A 12,393-nucleotide genomic window follows, 5' to 3' on the forward strand; every position below is an offset into this window, starting at 1 on the left:
ATCAAATACTTTCATGTTCATTCCATTTTTTTATATATTTAAAAAGACAAAGTTAATGTCAAGCTAAAATGAAATCAAAATGATGTTCAGGACAAACAACGTATCTGATATAGAATTATAGTGTCATTATTCACAACATTATTATTAAGCGTCAGTGTTTAATTAAAATACTTTATTTACAAGGGCTTATAACTAGGCAGTAAAAATGCTCTGAGTTGGAACTTAGTGAAAAGAGTTCTCTCTCACTAGCAAATGTTTTCACCAACCTTAAAATTCAACACTCGGTTTAGTCTGTTCTAAATGATGAGTGTCTACAGAAAAAAATATAAATTGAAAAGGGCCTCAATTAAATATGGCAAGCAGTTAGCCAATTTCCCCATGTCATGTACAGTATTCACTTTTGGCAGCAGATTCCACGAACAGCCACAATGGACATAAGCTACCATACATTTTTCTCCAGCTCTCAATTGTGTCTGTATTAACAGACTGGAATGGATCCAATGGATAGGAGTTACACTATAATGAATAATGAATAAAATAACTTTTAAAAACAAAACAGGAGCAGGGATTTAATCCAGTGACACAAAGAGATACATCAGACTTAGTTCTAGCTATTGAATACATAACATCTTGTGTATCATTTCACAGAACTTTTTGATTACATATTTATCAGAGCCTTAAAATAAGCAGCAACAGTCTTGAATTAATATATTACATTTATATCTTTCAGTAACTTTAATTATCTCTTTTGAATAGAGTGACTAGATAGCAACTGTGAAAAAACGGGATGGGGGTGAGAGGTAATAGGCTCCTATATAAGAAAAAGTCCCAAAAAACAGGACTGTCCCTATAAAAATGGGATATCTGGTCACCCTACTTTTGAATCACACTTTTAAATTGGTATTGAAGTTATTATGCCTAAAACATGGTATTTTACATATCACTCTCCCCCCTAGAAGAAGGGCAGGATATGTTGACCTCTTTCCTCTTAGGGTATGTCTACACAGCAACTAGACACCTGCATTTGGCCCATGCCAGGGAACTCAGGCTTATGGTTGTTTCATTGCTGTGTAGACTTCTGGGCTCAAGCCCAGGACCAGGACCGTGCGAGGTGGGCGAGTCCCAGAGCTCAGGCTCCAGCTCGAGTCCAGAAGTCTACACTGCAATGAAACAGTTCCGCAACTCAAACCCTGTGAGCTCGAGTCAACAGGCACAGACCAGCCACGGGTATCTAGTTGTTGTGTAGACAGACATACTCTTAGAGAAAAAGGGTGCATAACTACTATCTTTAATGTACAGCAAAATCTTCCAGACAGGCGGCACCTTCAGGAAAGGTAAAGCTACACATACAACGAAGCTGACATTGCGTCGTTATTTTTCAAGACCTATATTTTAATATATTTTTTTTAATTCAGCAACCAGGAATTATCTTTGTTTCTCCATCCAGTTCAGTTCATATCCTTCTTTACATGCAATTAAAGTTTTCACTAGTACAGTAAAAGCTTTTTTATCCAGCATGCTGGGACAATGGGGGTGGCGGGGGTGTGCCAATAAGTGAAAATTCCAGCTAACCAAGAGGGGAGGGAGTTTGGGCACAGGACGGGGTGTGGGGCTGGGTATTGGGGCACAGGATGGGGTGCAGAGTGCTGACTCTGGGAGGGAGTTTTGGTGTGGGAGGGGACTCGGGATAGGGGGCTAGGGCTGGGGCTAGGGCTAGGGCATGGGAGTGGATGCAGGGTGCCGGATCTGGGTGGCATTCACCTCGGTGGCTCCCCACAAGCAGCAATCTGTCCCTGCTGCTCCTAGGCAGAGGNCCTGTTTGAGCAATTGGTCCTGATTTGGCACTCTCAGTTGGGTCCCACCAGAACCACATCGTCACACACACACCCCCACACCCCCGTCTGGGACACCCCGAAATGGCAACTGGGCCCTGGGTTGGAGCCTTTCACCCCAGTGCCCTGGGTAGGGGTGTGATGGGTGCAGCAGGCCCATGCGGGTACCACGGCACCCAACCCACACCAGGGACGCTGTCCTGGCAACTAGGCTGCACAGGTAAGGGAGAGGAGCCATCGCCATGGCAACGGCTGCACTGAAAGAGGGAAGCCATTGCCATGGTAACAAGGGATTCATCTAAGGAAGGGGGAGAGGGGGCGTGTGGGAGGGGAGCCGCCTCCATGATCACCCATGTCCAGTCTCCGTTGAATGCCCCTTGCAGGCCTGCCAGGGGAGCAGGGGACACGTCTGCTATTGTGGGGTTGGCCCCACAGGCTCCCTGTGCTGCAGGGGGGGCGGGGGGACCCTAGCTGCAGCAAGAGCTGAGCACGGGATGGGCACTGCCAGGAGGTGCTGTGAGCTTGGGCATGCCCCTTCAGGCCAGGGCCATATAGGGCAGGGAAGAGTTGCGGGGTTCCCTCATCACCCCCTCTGTGGGCCTGTCCCCTTCTCCAGCTTCCCACGCCCCTCTCATCCCTGATCTGCCTGCTCCCCATCCCCCAAGCTGCCAGGCCGGCCCAGCCCAGCCTCCAAGGGACCCTGCCCAGAGGGAGACACCCCAGGCCCAGAGCGGAGGCCGGCCCAGCGCTGTCGCAGGCAGCCCAGTTGGATGCCCCCCGGGGTCTCTGGAAAGTCTCATTATCCACAGCAAAGTCTGACGCTCTGACTGTGCCTGAGCGCTTGGCCTGAGTGAGACCTTGTGGCAGGGAGTTCCACTGGCTCAGTGTGGGTGGGGACAGAGGGATCCCTCCCCCAAGCCTGGAGTGTGCGGCCAGCGCCCTGCTGCCGTGTCCCCAGCCCCGCGCGACGGTCCCAGCCTGTCACCTTGCTAGGGCAGGGGCCACCCTAGGCCTCAAACCCTTTCAACGCCTGTTGTGACCAAGTGGGGGAATTTCTTGTTTTGCCTTGTTTCCTATGGGGGATTTTCTTGGTTTTCCAGTGGTTTGCATGCAGAGCAGGTGGGACTCAGTTTCCCTGGGTGCTATGGGTTTAACGAGGTGAGGGAAGAGGGAGTTTGTTGGTATGCAGGACCAGAGAGGGGACTTGGGACCACAACCACTGGTGTGGAGAATGGACACCCCAGCGACTGGTGACCCGGTGACTTGACGACCCAGCTCAGGAGTCGCAGCCAGTTCTGGCCAGTGGGGGACAATGGGCTGCGGGGAGAGGACTCCGGTGACCTGACCAGCTGGTTCCAGCCTGAGGGGCCAGAGGAGGGCTGAGAGGAGAGGAGACCCAGGCCACCCTGTTTATGACCCTGTTTACCTGGAGCGAAGACAATGGACAGAGGTGGGACTTGAACCAGGGATATGGGAGGCCCAGCTGGGAAGCAGAGGGGCTCGGGGCTGGAGAGGGGGAGCAGGCAGTGCCCACCTGGCTGCAGGGGGACTATGATGTGCTGGGCTGAGGGAGGCCAGGCCTGAGGCCGGAGAGTTTCCTGTGCTGGGTTCAGATGCCCAATAAACCCTCCTGTGCTACGCTGGCTGAGAGTCACTCTGGGCTATAGAACAGGGGGCATCAACCCCTTCGGGGGTGAGGAGGCCCGGGGGGTCCAGAGCGCGTAGACTCCCTGAGGGGGCCCACGGCAGAGACAGACGTGCTGAGGCTCAGAGAGGTGCGGCTCCAGGAGGTGGAGGGGCCGGACCCCGAGAGAGGGTGGACCCCCGAGAAGGGCTGTCGCACTGAAAGGGGCACACCCCGCCCCCACAGACCGCACGGGGCCACGACCGGTGAGTCCGTGACACCTGGCTCCATCCCCAGCTCTGCTCATCCCGTTCCACAACAGCTCAGCCCCGAGTCTCCCAGGGTCCCTCAGTTGCTGCAACCCGTGCACCTGCCCCGCCCCCACAGTGCCCCCTGCTGGGAGACGTGGGAGCTGAAGTATCTGGGAGCGCCCCCCCCCCGCCCCCAGCCAGGGCTCCTGCCCTGCCCCAAATACTGTCTGCCTCACGCCATTCTAAAAGGGGCAGCAGCCAGCAAACAACAGGCCAAGGTGGTGCACCTGCCAGCCCGCCCAGCAGCTGCAGCAGGCCCCTGGCACAGCTAGCACAGGGCCCAGCTCCACCCAGCCTGGAGCATCAGCAGGGTCTGCACCCATGCGCCAGCGTCTGCTCCCGCAGGCAGGCCCCAGCCTGGTCAGGGAGCCACAACACACAGACCTGTGCACACACTGCCCCATGTCACGTGCACATATGGCCCCTGCGTCACACACGCATGCACACACGGCCCATGCTTTACACAAGTGTGCACACATGGCCCCTGTGCCACACACACATGCACACATGGCCCCTGTGTCACACACGCATGCACACATGGTCTGCATTTTACACAGGTGTGCAGACATGGCCCTGTGCCACACACACATGCAGATATGGCCCGTGTCACACACGCATGCACACATGGTCTGTGTTTTACACAAGTGTGCACACATGGCCCCTGTGTCACACACACATGGCCTGCGTTTTACACAAGTGTGCACATGTGGCTCCTGTGGCACACACAGCCCAGACTTTACACAAGTGTGCAACAGCAGCAACACTGGTAGTGGGATTCTTGGTTTCTGCTTCTGGCACTAGGGTCCGAGCATGGTCCAGTGGGTGTGAACGACACACTGAGCTCCCCCCTCCCGCCGGCAGGAACTGAGGCCATGACTAGCCAGCGCTGCCTGTCCCACTGGGGTGGAGCAGCAGAGTTGCGAACAGTCAGGGTGTGCTCCGCTCCAGCACCTAGCACAAGGGACGGGCCAGAGGGAGGTTCCAGGCTGCGCTTGCTGGCCAGCGAGGCAAGTGGCCGAGAAGTGGCTTTGCTGGGGGTGCAGTGAGTGCTCCCAAGGGGTCGGGTCCTTGTCCCTGCAAACCGCAGCAATGGTTTCAGCTGAACCCCCTGGGCCAGGCCAGCTTGGGAGCGCAGCACGAGGGGGCATCTGAGCCATATGGCTGTGGACTGGCACCGAGCAGCGCAGTTGGCAGGGCGCAAGGGATATAAACGGGGTCGGAGCGGCCAGCGTCGCTCAGCTGACTGGCTGGACAGCCAGGCCCAAGGGCCAGCTGCGAAGCGGGGAGCTCCTAGCCAGACTGCAGGGCCAGGCCATTGCTTGTGGCGCACGGGCCCATCCTGCGAGGAGGGCTGTAGTGACGCTGACGTGGTGTCCGGGGTGTCTCCTTTGGGAAACACTCAGCAGCCTGCGGCCCAGACAGGTGCTTTGGGGAATTGTCGGCTCAGCCCCGGCTCCCGAATGTCACCCAGCTCGTGGCACCAGAGACGGCGAGAGCCCGCGCGCCTGGGTGGGGCTGGCAGTTCCGTGGTTGGCAGGGGCAGGAGACCCACAGCTACAGGCAGGGCCGGCTTGGGCCAATTCCTCAGAATTGGGCCCCGTGCCCGCACCTAAGAGGGTCCCGCGCCTTAGGCGCCTTTTTAATTTTTAATTTTTTTCTACTCACCCGGTGGCAGTCCAGGTCTTTGGCGGCACTTTGGCAGCGGGGGGTCCACAGAAGACCCGGAGCGAGAGAAGGGCCCGCCGCCAAAGTGCCACCGAAGACCCGGACTGGTGCCGGGTATTCAAATCAGGCCCCGCCGTTCCTAAAGCCGGCCCTGGCTGCAGGGTCCCAGAGGCAGAGGGGAGCCTGGCACGTCCGCAGACAGCTAGGCTAGGGAACGGATGAGCCCAGCAGTGGGGCCTGGTCTGGCTGGGCTGCGGGGCGGGTCTTAGCTCCAGAGACGGGGGATAAGTCCAGGGGACAGCAGCCCAGCCATAGGGGGAGCAGGAATCCCATGCCCACTACTAGGCACATGGGGGAGGGGTGGATCGTCACCCAGTTCCCTCTCTGACGCCCCGGGAGTATGAGCCCAATGCAGCAGTGCCAACAGCACGACCCCCCCACCCCAAGTGACTGCCAGACCCGAGCTGCCCCCTAGGCCTGGAGTCAAACATCCCCCCACCTTGCCCAACACCCCGCAGGCAGAGCTGCTCCCGCGTCTGGAGCCAGCCTGAGGCAGGCTGTGGCTGTGCCGGTCGGGGCCGCACTCACCGCGGTGAAGTTCTGGGCGGTGCAGTCGGTGCCACGGAAGCTGCACTGCAGCAGCATCTCGGCCATGTCGTGGCCTGTGCGATTGTAGAAGTCGGCCATGTCGAAGGGCTTGGCTTTGAAGTTCCGGAAGTTGGCCTTGTCCCGCAGGGCGGCCAGCAGCTGGGGTTCGGCCAGGTGGGGGCTGCGAATCTCGTAGCGGTCGCTGAGCAGGGCCAGCAGCTGGCCCACGTGGTACAGGTCATTGCGGGTGATGCGGGAGAAGCGGAACTCGTTGAGGTTGCAGATGGTGATGGCGGGGAAGGTCAGGTTGGGTGCAGCCACCTCGTCCAGTTTGGTGACGTGTGGGTAGGTGAAGAAGTAGTTGACGCGCTCCATGCAGACCAGCAGCAGCAGCCCCAGCGAGCCCAGGAAGAAGAGGGCCCAGAGCACGCGGCGCAGCGAGAGTGAACCGTGCCGGAAGATGTGGCTGATGCCGTGCAGCGAGGAGTTGTTGGCAAAGACCTGGAGGCTGGAGAGCCGCTCGGCCCCCGCGCTGCCCTGTGAGCAGGCCCTCATGGCGGCTCCAGTCCCTGTCCCCGGCAGTCCCTCACGCCCCAGCCCCGGGGCAGGCGTCTGGGCTCCCTGCTGCCCTCCCTCGCCTGGGCTGCCCGCGGTGCTCGCCCATGCTCAGCTGTCAGGCAGCCGGGTCCCGGGCTCCCCCTGCACCCTGCGAGGCCAGAGCAGGACCCTGCTCCCACCAATCGCAGGCGCTGGCAACCGCAGCCCCAGATCACCACGGCGATGGAATGTGGCCTGGGACCCCGTCTCCGGGCTGCGCCCCCCCTCGATGGCCACCTGCGCGGCAGCTGCTCAGCAGCCCATTGTGTGCCCGTCTCCGGGGCTGCTTGCCAGTGCAGCCTGCCGGCGCGATGGCTCCGGCTCCTTAGCAGTCTGCTGCTCCCCCGCCACTGAACATGCTCACGCAGCCGCTCGACTCTCCAGCCTGAGCCAGCGCCGTCCCCTCCCTGCCTCCTTCACACCCGGGCCCCATCCATTCCCAGGCCGAGCACACAGCAGCTGGCACGGCCCCCCAGACGTGCCCAGCTGGGGCTAAACACATCACGGCACCCCTCTGTGGGTGGGAGAGATCTGCAGCACAGGGAGAGTGGCCTAGGGAACTAGACTGGGGGGCTGGGAGCTGGACTCCTGGGTTCCCTCCCGGCTCTGGGGGGCTGGGAGCCAGGACTCCTGGGTTCCATCTCTGACCTTGCTGCTCACTCTGTGTGAGCTGGGGCAGACACACACTCTCTCTGGCAGGTGCCCAGCACTCATGCTGCCTGGGCTCAGGGTGGCAGGTCTCTGCCCTACCCACAGGTACTCCAGGGCCTCACTGCCCACAGCTGGATGCCAGGGGCCATCCCCAGACAGCCTTGCCAGGAACACGGCCTCCAGCCAGTGCCCCCAGCTTCCCTGGCCAGGAGCTGCCCACAGACCACGGACAGTCGGGGGAGGAACAAAGTGGAGGCAACAGCTCCTGGACTGCTGACAAGCCTGTGCCCTGGCAGCGACACCCCCAAGCCACGTCCTCTTGACCTGATTGCCCAGTGCTGCCCGCTGCAGAGAACCACCTGTCGGTGCCCACCTCGGGGGCAGCTGGTGCCAGACCCAGACTCAACAATGCTTCCCCGTCCCTCTTTGAGCCCCTGCTTCACTCAGCGGAGAGACCTGGAAACAAGGATGGACCCATGAGACTGTGGCTGCCCCACAGGGACCTCACCCCTCCTTCTCTGGGGCAGCCCACCCTATGGGGATCAGCCCTCCCACTGCAGGGCACTGCTCTGGGGAAGCTTGCAGTGCGGGTGTCCCTGTCTGCTCTGATGCTCCCCAGGTGACGGGCATGGCCCGGGACTGGCAGTAGCTGGGTGTGTGAGGTGAGGGCAGGGCCCTCCATGGGTGACACCCCCCCCCATGGGCCAGGGGGGCTGAGCACAGCTGGCAGGTGGGGCCCATAGGCAAGCACCAGGCAATACAGTGGGCAGAAAAATGACCATGGAGCCATAACATGCACATGTGGGCCCCTCAAGCAGAGTCAGGAACACCTGCCTTGCCCCAAAACCCATCTCCCTTCCAGGAGACCCCCACATCCTGGGCAGGGAGGGGCTGACCCCCGTGCTCAGCTCCAGCACCCTCAAACCAGGGGTCAGGAAGACAGTGCCTCCCTGTAGGGCTCTGGGGACACCCCCCAGACCAGCAGTGCATGGAGAGGAGGGGTGCTGTGAGACGGGCCCCAGAACAGCTGGCCTAGCCCATCCCTGCCCCCCAGCCCGGTTCTGCCAGGCCCTGCCTGTGGAGATTGCACTTTGGAGGCTGGGGGGCTTGTTCAGGGGGTGGTGGGAAGGGCTGACTGCAGAGGCCATACTGCCCCAGGCCAGCTCCTCCCCAACGGGGTGGCTTAGGATGCCCCAGTGCTGGGACAGAGCCCTGGACATGGGCTCTGGGCAGGACTTGGCTCTGGCCCTGGCGCAGGGTGGGGGGCTGCAGGGTGGTCTGGCCCAGTGACGCTGAGTGTCTGTTCTCTGCCCTGGGGAGCTCGTGGCTCTGGCAGAGCCACTACGGGTAAGTCCAGTGTGAGGCCCCACAGCCGGCCAGCGGGATGGGCAGATCCCCACCCACCTCCCCTGCGGGTGTGCTGACTGCTGCCCCCACCCGGACAGCTGAGAGCTGTATCATTGGCGTGCACGGCATCCCCTGGTGCCAGGTGGGGGACACAATCACTTCCTCAGCACAGCGCTCCCTAGTGCTGCGGGGGGGACATAGGCACAGCCGGGGGAGGGGCAGCACCTCCTCAGCACAGCACCCCCTGGTGCCAGGGTGGGAGACACAATCACTTCCTCAGCACAGCGCCCCCTAGTGCCAGGGTGGGAGACACAGGCACCTCTCCAGCACAGCGCCCCCTAGTGTCAGGGTGGGGGACACAGGGACAGCTAGGGTGGGGGAGCACCTCCTCAGCACAGTGCCCCCTAGTGCCAGGGTGGGGGACACAGGCACCTCTCCAGCACAGCGCCCCCTAGTGTCAGGGTGGGGGACACAGGGACAGCTAGGGTGGGGGAGCACCTCCTCAGCACAGTGCCCCCTAGTGCCAGGGTGGGAGACACAGGCACCTCTCCAGCACAGCGCCCCCTAGTGTCAGGGTGGGGGACACAGGCACAGCTAGGGTGGGGGAGCACCTCCTCAGCACAGTGCCCCCTAGTGCCAGGGTGGGGGACATAGGCACAGCAGGGGGAAGGGCAGCAACTCCTCAGCACAGCACCCCCTAGTGCCAGGGTGGGGGACACAGGCACAGCCAGGCACCCTGCCCCCCACCTGCCCTCGTCCAGCCCCTGCTGGCCCAGCCCTGGGCAGTATCTGGCACTTGTGCTAGCTTGTGCTGATTGTCACCCAGTGAAGGGCAGCTGCTGCCAAAGGAGACCCCCCAACTCCCTGCCCAGGTCACCCACTGAGTGCCCCCCTCCCTGCCCGCTCAGCCAGACGCTGCACCAGCCCCAGGCCTTGCCGGGGCCGTGCCAGAGCCAGCCTGGCTGAAGGGGAGGGTATGGGAATCCGGGAGGTTACACAAGAGCAGGTGCCCTGCACTGGAGCAGTGAGATCAACACGCGCCAGAGGCTGCAGGGCCCCAGTCTCCCCTGCCTGCACCCCAGCCTCCACAGCGCATAGCATAGAGCCAGCCTGGGGCCTGGCCTCTGCCACCAGGGGCCTGGAGCAGGGCTGTGGGGGGAGCTCCCAGCTACTCCAGTACCAGCCTCTCCCAGCAGGGGGTGATGTGGGGGTGGGGCACTGGCTACAGTGGAGCCCCAGCTACTCCGGTCCCAGCCTTTCCCAGCAGGAGGCGATGTGGGGCTGGGGCACTGGCGGGGGGGCAGTTCCCAGCTACTCCGGTCCCAGCCTTTCCGAGCAGGAGGCGATGTGAGGATGGGGCACTGGCTGGGGGGCAGTCCCCAGCTACTCCAGTCCCAGCCTCTCCCAGCAGGAGGTGATGTAGGGGTGGGGCACTGGCTGCAGTGGAACCCCCGGCTACTCCAGTCCCAGTCTCTCCCAGCAGGGGGCGATGTAGGGGTGGGGCACTGGCTGCAGTGGAGCCCCCAGCTACTCCAGTCCCAGCCTCTCCCAGCAGGCGGTGATGTGGGGGAGGGACACTGGCTGGGTGGGGGGAAGCTTCCAGCTATTCCACTTCCAGCAGGGGGTGCCGTGGGGAGCGAGGTAGAGTTCTGGATATGAGGTGCGCCCAGTTGCTCCAGTGCCAGCAGGGGGTGCTGTAGGGGGACAGAAGGCTGGCTATAGGTGGTGCCCAGTCACTCCAGTGCCAGCAGGGGGTGCTGTAGGGGGACAGGAGGCTGGCTATAGGGGGTGCCCAGTCACTCCAGTGCCAGCAAGGTGCTGGCTATAGCAGCTGCCAGTCACTTCAGTGCCAGCAGGGGGTGCTGTGGGGGACAGGAGGCTGGGTATAGGGGGTGCCCAGTCACTCCAGTGCCAGCAGGGGGTGCTGTGGGGGGACAGGAGGCTGGCTATAGGGGGTGCCCAGTCACTCCAGTGCCAGCAAGGGGCTGGCTATAGCAGCTGCCAGTCACTTCAGTGCCAGCAGGGGGTGCTGTAGGGGGAAAAACAGGGGGCTCCTGGCTACTCCAGTGCCAGCAAGGGGTGCTGTGGGGGACAGGGTGCTAGATAGGAGGGGTGCCCAGTTGCTCCAGTGCCAGCAGGGGGCACGGTGCAGGGCAGTGGCTATCCTCTCACTGCCATCTGTGTGGCTCATAGTGTGGGGCAGATGCTGGGGCTCTCAGCCTAACATGGCACCTGCACTTCAGTCTCGCAGCGCCTCTGCAACCCCTGCAGCCTGTGCCTAGTTGTACCTGGAGCCAGCCTCCTCCCAGTGCAGGAGGTAACAGACCTGCAGTGGGGCTAGGGGCACCTTGGGTCTGCAAGGCACAAGCCCAGGGTCGCTGCAGCCTGGTGCAGGGCTCCCCAAGGCCCAGCCTTGTCTCTCCAGTGGGCCTGTGCCCTGCCTCTCAGCATGCTGTGTGGGAGCCTGGCAGGCTGCTCACCTGACCCTGGCCTGGGAGCAAAGGGTGCAGGAGCCTATTTTGACCCAGGTACCTGTGGGTGCCAACAGGGAGGGGCTCAGAGAGCTGCACAGGGTTACAGGGAGCTCCTGTGTCTGGGGTGTACGTCCTAGTGCATCAGAGACTGGCACGGGAGGGCTCCAGTGACAGCTGGTGTCTCACTAGTCTCCAGCCTCCGTGTGAAATGCACATACAGATCCCATGGCAGGGGTCACAGCCATGCTTGCCAGGCCTGCAGCTAGGGCTGAAAAGCAGCTTCCGTGGGATGAATGCTGCCCACTATAAATGAAGGAGTCTGGTTGCCAGTGGGTCTCCCCACCAGGCTGAACTGAATGGTGAGGCAGGAGCGTGAAAAGGTCAGAGAAAAGCACAGGGAAGACACACATAGCTGGGGCACAGACCACGGTTGCCAACTTTCTAATCACACAAAATCAACCATTCTTGTCCCACCCACTCCACCCCCTACTCACTTTCATCAGGCTGGGGCAGGGGTTGGGGTGTGCGAGGGCTCCGGGATGGGCCAGAAATGAGAGGTTCAGGGCTGTGGTTTGGGGTGCGGCTCCAGCTGGGGGATGTGGGCTCAGGGGGTTGTGGGGAGGACGCTGGGAGGGAGTTAGGGTGCAAGAAGGGGTTCCAACCTCAGGCAGGGAGTTTGGGGTGCAAGCTCCACTTACCTCAGGCAGCACCCAGACAGCAGCACAGTGGGGCTATGGCAGGTTTGCCCTGGCCCCGCACTGCTCCCAGTAGTGGACGGTGTCTGGCCCCTTGACGCAGGGGCAGCCAGGTGGGTCTGTGCACTCCTCACACCTCCCTTTTGCTGGGTTGCCGGCTAATGGGAGCTGCGGGGGCAGCACTGGGGGGTGGGAGCAGTGCACAGAGCTTCCCTGATTGGCCCTCCATCTAGGGGGCACAGGGACCTGCTGGCTGCTTCCAGGGCATAGCGCGGTGCCAGGACAGGTAGGGACTGGCCTGCTTTAGCCCTGCTGCATCGCCGCCTGGACTTGAAATGGTCTTGTCAGCAATGCTGACCGGAGCCGCCAGGATCCCTTTCCGACTGGGCCTGCTGGTCAGACACGGGCGGCCTGCAGCCCGAGGGCAGGGCTGTCTCAAGGCCCCATCAGAAGTTTGCTTTAGTACATTTGGCGCACAAAGATGACACCCCATCGTCCTCTCCAGGGAAGGAACCGGACAGCGAGTTTGCTTCATGAAAAGGGCACCCAGTTGGTGGCGAGAACTTAGGGTGAAAGAAGCGTCGGCAGACGAGAAGGTCACACGGTCGT

At 61.2% G+C, this 12,393-nt stretch overlaps 2 protein-coding genes across 2 annotated transcripts in view; one reads left to right on the top strand and one right to left on the bottom strand.

Moving 5' to 3' along the window:
- ASIC3 (acid sensing ion channel subunit 3) overlaps nt 1-7,126 on the bottom strand; it is a 49,616-nt gene extending 42,490 nt beyond the window's left edge. Inside the window, 1 exon segment of the mRNA XM_075062107.1 lies at nt 6,021-7,126. Coding sequence (XP_074918208.1) covers nt 6,021-6,575 — 555 coding nt within the window. The 5' untranslated portion in view covers nt 6,576-7,126.
- FASTK (Fas activated serine/threonine kinase) overlaps nt 1-12,393 on the top strand; it is a 419,919-nt gene that overhangs the window by 188,723 nt on the left and 218,803 nt on the right. The gene's annotated exons all lie outside the window — the stretch shown is intronic.

Source organism: Chelonoidis abingdonii, chromosome 2 (genome assembly GCF_003597395.2).
Source record: "Chelonoidis abingdonii isolate Lonesome George chromosome 2, CheloAbing_2.0, whole genome shotgun sequence".
Classification (NCBI taxonomy): Eukaryota; Metazoa; Chordata; order Testudines; family Testudinidae; genus Chelonoidis; species Chelonoidis abingdonii.